This window comes from Sinocyclocheilus rhinocerous, unplaced genomic scaffold (genome assembly GCF_001515625.1).
Source record: "Sinocyclocheilus rhinocerous isolate Xijiao unplaced genomic scaffold, SAMN03320098_v1.1 scaffold343, whole genome shotgun sequence".
NCBI lineage: Eukaryota > Metazoa > Chordata > Actinopteri > Cypriniformes > Cyprinidae > Sinocyclocheilus > Sinocyclocheilus rhinocerous.
The window spans coordinates 226116-237964 of record NW_015626871.1 but is presented as its reverse complement, the minus strand read 5'-3'; the positions used below and the strand labels follow the sequence as shown (position 1 = coordinate 237964).

The 11849-nt window shown below is 36.0% G+C and overlaps 2 protein-coding genes across 4 annotated transcripts in view; both read right to left on the bottom strand.

The window, feature by feature from the left end:
* The window catches only part of nt5c1ab (5'-nucleotidase, cytosolic IAb), a 4319-nt gene extending 3659 nt beyond the window's left edge, over positions 1–660 (bottom strand). Inside the window, exon 1 of the mRNA XM_016526816.1 lies at positions 564–660. Within this exon, the coding sequence (XP_016382302.1) occupies positions 564–650 (87 nt within the window). The 5' untranslated portion in view covers positions 651–660. The remainder of the gene's footprint in view (positions 1–563) is intronic.
* A 236-nt stretch (positions 661–896) lies between these two features.
* The window catches only part of zfyve28 (zinc finger, FYVE domain containing 28), a 27816-nt gene continuing 16863 nt past the window's right edge, over positions 897–11849 (bottom strand). For 2 of the 3 annotated variants that reach the window (XM_016526789.1, XM_016526798.1), the window contains exons 11-15: positions 9922–10038; positions 9718–9819; positions 7139–7242; positions 6338–6400; positions 897–1014 (exon numbers count right to left, since the gene is read on the bottom strand). In XM_016526789.1, the coding sequence (XP_016382275.1) occupies positions 901–1014; positions 6338–6400; positions 7139–7242; positions 9718–9819; positions 9922–10038 (500 nt within the window). In that variant the 3' untranslated portion in view covers positions 897–900. Of the gene's footprint in view, positions 1015–5653; positions 6401–7138; positions 7243–9717; positions 9820–9921; positions 10039–11849 lie in introns of those variants that run through there. The other variant, XM_016526806.1, reaches the window with a different exon arrangement.

Sequence of the window (11849 nt, the reverse complement as noted above, 5' to 3'; positions counted from 1 at the left end):
AGATATTAAACTGTTAGACAGACAGATAGATAGATAGATAGATAGATAGACAGACAGATAGATATTAAACTGTTAGACAGACAGATAGATAGATAGATAGATAGATAGATAGATAGCAAAACGTGTTTAAAAATAACAAAAATATACTTTTCGTAAATCGCTGCGCAATCTGCGTTGTTGCTAAGTTAACCGAAGCACGTAGCCTATAAAAGCAACTGGTAATGAGCGCGTCTTATCGCTTTTTCTAAAAACGTACAATCGCTCATAACAAATTCTGCGCTGCGGTTTTATCACGGACCATTGTCCTCTTCTGTAAGCTGCCTTGTATTTCTGTTTTCTGATCCACTGTTGAATACAGGTTTATTCCTCAGCGGCATCACTGCAGCAAAACGGGCGCGTCATCGCGTCTGTTCAGTGTCTCGCTGCAGGAGGCGCGGGTATTTTTAGAGCCGTTCTCAAATGCAGATACCTCTGGTGAGCTCAACACAAGCTTCAATGCTTTCAGTCACAACCGGTAGCTACTGTATGTCGCTATATTACAAGGAATTTGGCTACAGACTCACCGGTGTAGGTTTCTTGCTGGGACTCGACTGGTTACAGGTCTCCTGCTCCCCAAAAGTGTGCATCTCTTTCATTAGTGGTTTATTCATGATCAACAGCTGAGAGACCGATGCTCAGGAGAGCCTTGCTCTGTATGACCTTCTCATACACACACACACTGGGCACTGGGCAGACACATCCCCTGGAGCAAAGCAGAACTCAAAGAGCAATCACTGATTTAGATGTGTATGGTCGTCATCCTCACCTCCAGCATCTCCATCATCTGCTGCTTCCGGGACCCGATGATGGAGTATGTGGCATCTATGAGTGTGGGAGTACATAGTGCTGCAGTTTGTGTGTTTACATCATCTGCAAATGGAGGAAATGTTTTTTGGACTCTGGGGATCTCAGGCAAATTGATTTGATGCACATCTCAGAAAGGTCCCCTTGACAACTGCTGGTGTTAAGAGGCACCTAGAAGAGAGGAAAAGCCCTTCATGATCAGCACTAATGCACAAGAGCGCCTCATATAATGACTCCAAACACCTACTGAGCTGTGTGCATTGCATTTTTCATGAGGCTCAAAAAAGGAATATGAACAAGTTATGTATACTACTATACAGACGTGGTCAGAAAGATCTCTTATGCTCATCAACACTGCATTTATTTGATCTCAAATACAGTAAAACAGACTTATTCTGATGTATGATTGCAATTTAAAATAACTGTTTTCTATTTAAAAATGTAATTTATTCTTGTGATTTAACATATTTGTGGAAAGGTCAGGATTTTTGGGATGAATTTAAAAAAACAAAACAATAACAAAAAACAGATACTTTTGTATCTATAAATGATTATTTGTATCTATAAATTGTATCTTTAAATGATTTTTCATCAATTTGCTCCTTTCCTTGCTGAATTTAAAACATCTTACTGACCCGTAAAAGTGTAAAAAGAATGTATAAGTGTTTATACCCTCAGAAGTTTATATGTATGTAACTCAAAATATTGAAATATATAAATTAAAGCAAAAATATATATTTAAAAAATTAAACAAGTTAAAATTTTGGTTGCACAGATATGGAAACTCCTTAAATTTTCAAAAGGACTCTGGATCATTCAAGGATGTTGATTATTTCATGTCATTTCTTGGTTGAGTTGGCTTTGTCCTTTTTGTTTTGAAAGGTTAAAATCCTACTGAATCCAGCTTTTTCTCATTAGGCAGCAGGTTCTGCATCTTCATTAAAGTGTCAGGATGTTCCTCTTGGTGGCAAACAAATGACTTTCTTTACAGCTACTAAGAACTGCCTGAATTATCCTCTGTACTGATATTGTTGGTTAAAATTAAATGAGCAAAATTACATGTCCTGGTAAACGCACCCATTTATTCAACAAAAATATATCCTGCCTCTTTATTAGTTCTGGTTATAGTGTATTAACAGTGTTAGGGAGTAAACAGAATGGAGTAACAAAATAAATGTAACTGCAATCGGTTACAGTTTCTGAGAAAGTGTGTAATTAAATTAGTTACTTTTGAAAATGTTAACAATAACAAAGGGGGGTTACATCTGAATATTTTCACACACACACATACAGATTTGATTGATTTCTTTCCCAAATTTCATTGACTGCTCTAAAATATGAGACACCAGTGTTTCAGGAGTTTAGGACACATGCTTATTTGATCACTTTTTTATTTCCTATTTGGGTTTATGTATATGCTTTGTTTTTTTAAGATTGACTTTTTTTTTTTTTAAGACATTTTTAGATGCCAGTGTTTCCTGTCATAGCTATGCAAAGATTTGATTTCAATAACAGTATCATAGCTATTAATGTTTGTTAATTATTAAATAATTAGCAATAATGAATTAAAATCATTCTATTTCACCTTCCTTAAATAGGGTAACTTGTAATCTATAACTTATTACATTTCCAAAGTAACCTTCCTAACGCTGTGTATTAATGAAAGCTCAATAATGATTTCAGCACTTAGTCCAACAAAAATTGGGCATGTGATCTCAATGTGTACTCTGTACTGCAGAATAAGGCAATGCATCTTGTGACACCATTTGTACTCAGAAAACTAAGATACAAGAAAACAAATTGCAGAGAGCTCCAGTTATGTAAAGAAAACGTCATTTATTACTTTCATTGCATGACATAAATAATTCGAAAAGTTCTTCTTTACATCTTATTAGACTGAACCGGCCATTACAAAATAAGAACAAGCTTTGAATAAATAGAGTAAATTCTCTCATTGTGATTCTCTTTATACAGAAAAAGAAATTTTGTACATATATAATTACATTATTTTTGTACTCTGTAAAATAAAACATCTGTATAACTTCAAGGACTCATTTTCAATTAATACAAAAAAAACAAGGCAAAAAAAAAAAAAGAGAGAATGAGAATCATAAGAGGGCACAAATCAGAAACAGTTATCAACACAACAGGCTGGAAGTTGAGTCTGCCGTCCGAGGAAGCGTTGGACATTTGGCTGATTCCCAGTCCTACACCGTCTCACTTCAAACCAAAATACAATCAGTCCCTCAGTATCATGCCGATGTACAATCAATCAATCATTCCTGAGGAACAGTCATGCTATCAAAACAGGAAGCAACAAAAAAAATGACAGAATTGATCCGTTCGGCAAATGTCTACTTGATCGTACCGCTAAAATAACAATGAAAATCTGTATACAACACTATATCATATCTACCCAGCAGTAATCCTAAAGCTATATCTGCAGTATTTCTAGTGGCATAGTGTCAGTGTCAGGTGTAGACCTCTAGCAGGTCAGCTGACTACAGATGAGCAAAGGCAAAGCAAACAAGAGGTAGGGCTGGGTATCGTTCAAAAATGTTCGATATCGATACCGATACCTTGACTTCGATACCGGTTCCTGAACGATACTTTTTTTCGATACCAATTTTATGAAATCAATTTTAACAAGATTACATTATCTAAAAAAAAAACTTTGGTTTTATTTTTCAGCTTGTTGATGTTTATACAAACTCAAAGACTCATCTCCTGAGCCACTGCACAAAGGAACAAAATGTACCCAACACAATAAATCAGTGCAAAATAGTTTTAATAAAGCTAAAATAGTGATTGCCTACTCCTAACCCCACCCCTAATCCTAACCCCTCCCCCACACCTACTCCTAAACCTACCAATACTAGGGGGTGCATAATCTGGCAGGGTTCAAATTTCGGCACTACACCGGCTAGTGCTGCAGGCTTATTGGCTCACTGACGCTGATGAGATTAACCCCTTAGGTATCGAAATTTGGTACCGAACGACGAGACGTTTTTCGATACTCGATGGTATCGAGGCAATTCGGTCGGTGCCTAAAAAATATCGAACTCGATACCCAGCCCTATCAAGAGGTACTTTTCAATCTTATTATAACAACCCCACTGTGGTAAAAGTAGTACATCTGGAGATCATCAAATTACCTTTTTAACAAAATGCAGCTGTACCCTGCCATTCATCAACATCAACCTTTGAATATGTATAACGCAAATATCCTGGAACACAAAAATCTCAGTTTGCTTTGCAGAATTGCAGTGTGTTTTAAAGCTGTATATCTGAAGACATTGTTGTGAATGTCCTGTAAATGCAGCAGTATGATGAGAGCGAAGATTTGAGAACAGGAATGATGAGATAGATTTAACACTTGGTCAAAGGTAATGAGACAGAAAGAGGTAAAGTATTAACCATCAACCAGCAGAATCAAACTGCCTCACGTGTGTGTGTGTGTATCTTACAATATTGCTAGAACCGGTCACACTCAAATCAATCAATGTTGCTTCACAAGATGCATGCAAAGGTATTAGACCTTTATCTTACTAGAAACCTGTTATATGTGGCGCCAAGGATTTACAACAACAACAACTTTGGCAAAAAGGAATGCGTTCTGAACTGATTAATAAATAAAATGTATGACATGAACATAAATGACTATTTCAGTGTCGATCAGATTTTTAGAGTTGGAAAACAGTATCTACAGAGAATGTTTAATACCACTTATGTAAGATCTCAGAAACAATTTTGTCTGTAGTTAACATCTGAAATCAGGTGCAAGGTTCATTACACATGATAAATCATCAAATGTGCCATTGCTTGCCAGCTGTAGCTCATTTCAAATGCTCCTCTATTTGCTATACAAAGTGCATTTTATGCCAGCCAGTAGTGTTTGTAATATTCCATTTCAGATGAAGATTTTTGGTCAAAACTGTTTTGCAGCACAATATCATGTGCTCAATTTCAGACCATCTTGACTGCAAAACCTAGTGCATTTATGCGACTCTTGCTTAAATCGATAGCAATTACAAATCTTGCCTGTTTGATTTCTGGAAGGTGACGATGTTACAGAAGCAGATGTTTAGCAGTCAACTAAAGCTTTTTTCTGATTATATTGACATCTGAAACCAACAGAACATCATCTTTCATTCTGAAATTGGTAAGTGTCAAAAGCTAGTCATATTTTACCACAAATTCAATAGGAAATAAAAAGAAATATTTGCATAAAGAAAATGAAGCTTATTTCAGGCTGATTAAAAAAAAACAATTTTTAAAATTAAAGTAGCATAAATTAAATTCAGTACAAGTATACTGTAAAGTACAAATACTTCACAATTTAAAATAAAATATGAATATTTATTTTTGAGAGGGTGCTCAATTATACTAATATTAATGCAAAATTAATATTCTATAACGATCCAAAAAATTGGCTTAATTTTCTTTATGAAATATGAACAGATTTTTTGATTGAATTTCTTATTTTACAGCAAAATATGACCCAGATTTCGTGAGATTCAAATATCAATAAACTTTCTACATTTACAGACAGAATGTAGTGGTTGGTCACATGCAGACAGTCAGGACTGACTGAGACTGTAGTGTAGGCATAATGTAACGGGACGGAACCGTGTGAGAGGGGTAAACGGGGATGAGGTAGGGGCTCTTTTGTACCAGAGGGAAATCAGAAAGCTCCCAAACTGCTGTAAAAGGCAATTACTTTACAGTTCAGTATAAGTTACAGACAAAAATAAAGAAAAGAACATCCAAATGTTGCACAATCATTTGCATGAGGAAATTAGAGATATATATACATATATACACATATCTATTTTTGGCCATTCATCTAATCCCCAAACATCACTTCTCTGTTTTACAGAAAGCAGCATTATAAACATTTGGGAAAAAAAAACATCTGTGCTATATTGTGCCACAAAGGTGTCGCTGATGGTGCAGTTGGTGTTAGTATTATTGTCTTCATATATGATGTCACAGTTTTGTTATTCTCATATTAATAATGTGCTCACAGTTCACATTCACTCTGGAAATCTGAGCCCATAGAACCTCCGGAGCCACACAAAATCCTGTTAACAAGCTATTTTTGCTGTTTTACAGAATAGCCCACTTGTTCCATGCTCGATTAAAGCTAATTTGTAAGTAAGCTCATTATTCGAAAGCAAAGCCCCAAATAAATACTTTGGCTCCCATAGCGATGGGGTACTTCCTTTATGTGCTTGAGTCCTTCCAAACCGTCCATTTCAGTCCTTCTCGCTGTTCCCTGGTCAAGGCCATTTCTTTCACTTTGAAGTGATTGCATTATTTACAGTTTTTTGGATGATGATGAAAATGGTGTATGCGTGTGTTCTCGTTGAAGTCTCAAACCTCAGTAAGACTCATGGTAGTGTGCTTATGTGTGTGTGTGTGGTCAGATACCAGTCCTGTCGCTGTAGAAAGGCGTTACGTGGAACATGTAGCAGTGAGTGCAAACTCTCACCGGTTTCATCTGACCGTATCTAGGCAACGGAGCGGAGTGTGATGAGCAGCGGGAACAGAAGATCTGCAATAAAACATAATCTCATTAGGATTGGAATCATGTTACGAGCCCCTGCTCGGTTTTCTCTTTTTTTCACTAATTGGATGGGGGTGTAGACTGATAACTTTAATACCTGAAACCTAGTCTATTTAAGAGCTGCTGATGGCATTTCATGGTGGCCTGCTGTAGGAAACTTGTTGTTTGTGTTGGTGTTTTATTTTTCTTTTATTACAGGTTGCTGAGTGTTGTTTGTTTAGTGAACTTCGATTACATAGGAAGGATAGGTAAGTGACCTGGAAGATTGTGTGTGTTGTTTTTTCCGGTAGTTAGGAAGGTTTTAATTCTGAGGAAGTGGTAGATTAAGCTCCCCAGTCTTTGAGTTGTCTATGTTTATTTATTCTTCGTTCATTTTGTTGCTTTGCTTTTAGTGCGGTCAAACGATTAATCGTGATTAATCGCATCCAAAATAAAAGTTTTTGTTTACATAATTTATGAGTGTGTACCGTGTATATTTATTATGTATATATAAATACAAACACTTGCATGTATATATTTAGAAAAACATGTTTATATATTAAATATATATATATGTGTAAATATTTTCAATATATATACTGTATGTGTGTGTATTTATATTTGCTTATATCTCTGTCTTGAAAGCATTCGAAGTTAAAAAAGGGTTTCTCTACTAAAATGAATGGGATTTTACGCCTGGAAATGACTGCACTATTCTGACAAGGGCTTGAAGATGGATTGCTGTACCTTTCCACAGCTCCTGCAGTGATGTTTCCTTCTGATGACTGTAAATGGCGCTTTACATGCAACGCAGGAATTGCAGGCCTCATCTGGTACCCATTCAGGAGGGTCTGATGTTAAAAGAAGAACAGAGAAAGAAAAGTCTGTCAGGTGTTGTAAGCACTGTCTGTTTTATCTTCTTATATTTGCATTGCTCTGAATCCTAGTACCCTGCTTTGCTGTCTACTGGCAAGTGGCAACATAGGAGGATGCGAGGTATAACATATGAGGATAGTGTAGCGAAACTCGGGTTAATTTGTACTATGGTTTTGTTTCATTTGTAGTAAAACCATGGTCAATTTGTGCATTAAAATGTGCGGTAACTGCCTTAAATTTAACAATGTTAAACATTTAATTAATTTGAAACAGTAACGCGTTGACGTTCGACTACTTTGAATAGGCTATTCATATTTTGCCATTGAATACAGTAAAATGACTGTGAATGAAAAATGACACAGAATAGTGACATAGTGATACAGATAAATAAAGGTTCATTCTGATCTTATTCATCAGATCTCGCACACACTGCAGCGTCATGATTACTAGTTTAGAGCACTGACACTTGGTGGTGAAACAATCCTGTATTAGACTTGTGCTGGTATTCGGTAATGTGATACATCACGGTAATGAATATGCACGATATTGTTATCGTGGGCACTTCTAAATACCGTGAATAATTATATATTACAAATTATTCCGAATTTTGAATGCATTTTAAGAATACTTTTCCCATCAACTGGTCAAAATGCACAACACCGCTGTATGCTGCGTGAAAGACGCGTGCGCACTCTGATGTAAACAAGCGCGGACGAGAAGCACATGGCGGAACATGTGAGAGACGCTCTGGATGAAAGCGCACTTTCACTCTCTGACAGCAGATGGCGCTAAACTGCAGAAATAATAATAATAATAATTATAATAATTCATTTAAATGCAGCCTTTACCCCGGAAACCCTGTAAACAAAGCAGCTGCACTACTTTCTGTTTCTGAAAGGTGTTTAAATGATTTAAACAGCCATTCAGATTTGTGTATTTGCTATGATGTTCATCACAGCGCCAAATACTTACATATTTAGACTTAATAGGCTATTTATTTTCAAACTTTTTTTTACATTTTAATCTGGACTACAACATGCCCTAGATATTGTTTGAAAGTGTTTTGATTCTTTATTGTTCGGTCACACTTTACATTAGGGCTTCATTAGTTAACATTAGTTAATTCATTAGTTAACATAAACTGCCAATGAAAAATTCTTCTGAACATTCATTAATCTTAGGTATTCCAATATTTAATAACACGTTGTTAAAATTGAAAGTTGCAACTGTGTTATTTAATGAGCTAACATGAACTAAGACTTGTATTTTTTAAACAAGGATTAATAACTTCTGTAGCAAATGTAGCTATTGCTCATTGTGAATGTTAATGCATTAACTAAGGTTAACTAATGAGGTCTTATTGTAAAGTGATACCTATTGGTCTTTATAGTTCTTTTGCACTTTAATCTGTGTAAAATTTTTTACTTTATACATTTTTCTGTATTGCTTTATTGCATTTAAATGTTCAGTTATTATTGTTATAAGAAAAATGTTATTAAACCTGTTATACTGTATTATGACAGCACTTTTTTTAAAACTAAATTTCAATACCGTGATAATACCGTATACCGTGATAAAAGCATTAGCAATTAATCGCAACATGAGAATTTGATACCGGCATATCCCTATCCTGTATGTTTACCAGCCACCGCTTTCTCATATCGGCTTGTGTTGGATTAAAACAAAGTTCTGTCGAGTTTGGAAATTTCTGTTCACAATAATCATCACAATATCTCTTCTCCTGTCTCTGAAATGTCCGGATTTTGAAATCATCCCGTGGACTCTCATATTAATAAGTATTTAAGTCAACTAAATGATTGCAGCACATTGAAAATATACAGAACCGGAAATAACCAGGCAGTATTATTACAAAACAGAAGTGCGTCACGAGGCTCAGTGCAAGTAGTCCATTCTCATTAGGATTTGTCCTGAAATAGACAAACCTGTTCACATGCTTTGGCTATATGGTGTATCTTAAAACTTTTTGAAAAAAGTTATGTATATAGAGCAAGACTATGACGCTTTACATTGTCTAGATAGGCAGCTTGCTAGGGCTGAATCCAAATTTGCCTACTTCCCTATAATACAGAGCATTTAGAGATCAAGTGACAATCAGTATGATCTAATTCACAGCTTCAAAAAACAGTAGGCGAAAAGTACCCGGATGACCAACTATTTCTGGTGAGAAATGCGCATACAAAGAATACTTTATCCCATATGGCCATGGGTGAGGATTCATAAAAGATGGGTAACCTACACACTTTCATTCTACATAGTCACACAGTTTTTAACAGTCACAAAGTACGTTCTTGTTCAAAAAAAAAAAGTGCCAAGTCAACAGACTATGTAATTTCAGAGGCAGCCTAGGTTTTGGAACGGAGTCGTATCATGTATATCAAAATAAAAAGGCTCTTCATATTGTGAGCATATAGGTGGTGTACTGAACTAACCTTCAAACTGTCCCTCTCGGGCTTTGGCAGCGAGCTCTGATGAAGAGATGGTCTCTTGACAGAGAGCACAGTCTTCCAGTACAGCACTGCCCAGACATGGACCTGAGGTGCATATCAAACAGCACATTAAACCGATGACGTCTGACATCGAGCGATAAAAGCACGCGGTTACAGCATCTGTATTTCAGAAGTGTGACTACTAACCTTTCTTGGGCTGTTCATTGTCCCCTTGGTCGGATTTTGTAGCCATGACCTCAAACAGAGTCTTTAAGATGCTTCGCAGGTCACTCGCATAGTTTGTTTGCAACTGATCAGCCACACCTTCAGATATTTGAAAGACGGCAAATATTGTTTTACAGCGCTAGTTATACATTAAAGTTTACATTGAACTTAGTAGATTACACTTCACAGTGATACTAGTACCTTTTATAATCGGCGTTACTGTCCATGTAGTAGGGCTGTCAAACGATTAATCGCATCCAAAATAAAAGTTTGTTTACATAATATATATATGTGACCCTGGAGCACAAAACCAGTCTTAAGTCACTGGGGTATATTTGTAGCAATAGCCAAAAAAACATTGTATGGGTCAAAATAATAGATTTTTCTTTTATGCCAAAAATCATTAGGGTATTAAGTAAAGATCATGTTCCATGAAGATATTTTGTAAATTTCCTACCGTAAATATATCAAAACTCAATTTTTGATTAGTAATATGCATTGCTAAGGACTTCATCTGGACAACTTTAAAGGCGATTTTCTCAATATTTTGATTTTTTTTTTGCACCCTATTCCAGATTTTCAAAAAGTTGTATCTCGGCCAAATATTGTCCTATCCTAACAAACCATACATCAATGGAAAGCTTATTTATTCAGAAAAATTGACACTTAAGACTGGTTTTGTGGTCCAGGGTCACAAATATATGAATAAATGTATAGTTGAGTGCAATTGAGCACAATTTCAGTTTGATTCTCAGCTGATGAAAGGTTTGTTACTATCGAATGATGAATAAAGTACGGCTGTGAGAATGGCAGCTGTGACCGTCTCCGTGTGTTGATCTTCAGGTGGCGTGCGTGTGGATGTGATGGAGCGTGCGCTGATGTTCGGCGGTGTTGGACTGGCGGCTCTGATGCTTCTCTTCGCTACTGCAGCTGCAGTCAAAGCTTCACGCTCGACTCGCACGGCAGACCACACTGATCTATACATTAACCTGAGAGAACGGCAGTCGAACTGATGAAGAGCTTCAAGAAAACCTTTGAGAATTAAACTGTTTAGTCAAGCATCACTGTTGCTATTGTTCATACGTAGGGTTAGTGATCTGAATCAACTAACACTCTCTAATGCTAAGTATTATTTTAAGCAGTCAGACTTACAGTCCGCTTCTGCTGATTAATAAAATGGGCAATGTGCAATAAACTTCCATACACTTACATTAATGCAGGGAGACCCAATCCATATCTAGAATCCAGATTATCAGAGGATGTGGGTTGAGTGTTTTGGCCTGGACCAGTAAGCAATGGCCAGCAACAACCCTCAACACATCCCTGTCAAACCACTCGAACACTTTATAATGTGTCATGTGATAGAACTGCTCTGTGATGAAACTCAATGCAGAAGTGGTTCAGAGGTTTTCTGTTTCTTGTCTTCCCCTTTTCCCTTCTCTCCCTGTATCACACTATGTGTCACAAGACAACGGAGCCGTAAACACATTGCAAAAGCACATTGAACAAATATCTCCATCATCTTCATTTCAATACGCTTTTTGAGCTCTACCTTTCTGGTAACACTTTATAATAGCTTTCATTAATAAATAATTAACAAACATTATGTAATGCTTAACGAATCATTAGTTCATATATATTCACATATCTAGAAATGTGAAATAATGTGCTTGTTAATGTTTACTAATAAATGTATTAAACATTACCTAATGATTAACATTTCATGTAAATTACCTAATGATTAACATTTCATGTAAATTACCTAATGATTAACATTTCATGTAAATTACCTAATGATTAACATTTCATGTAAATTACCTAATGATTAATAAAGAATATCAAGAATATCTCTTTGGATTTGAGACTTTAGTCTTTGCAACTTTACAGATCTTCTTTATGCTTGTAACACT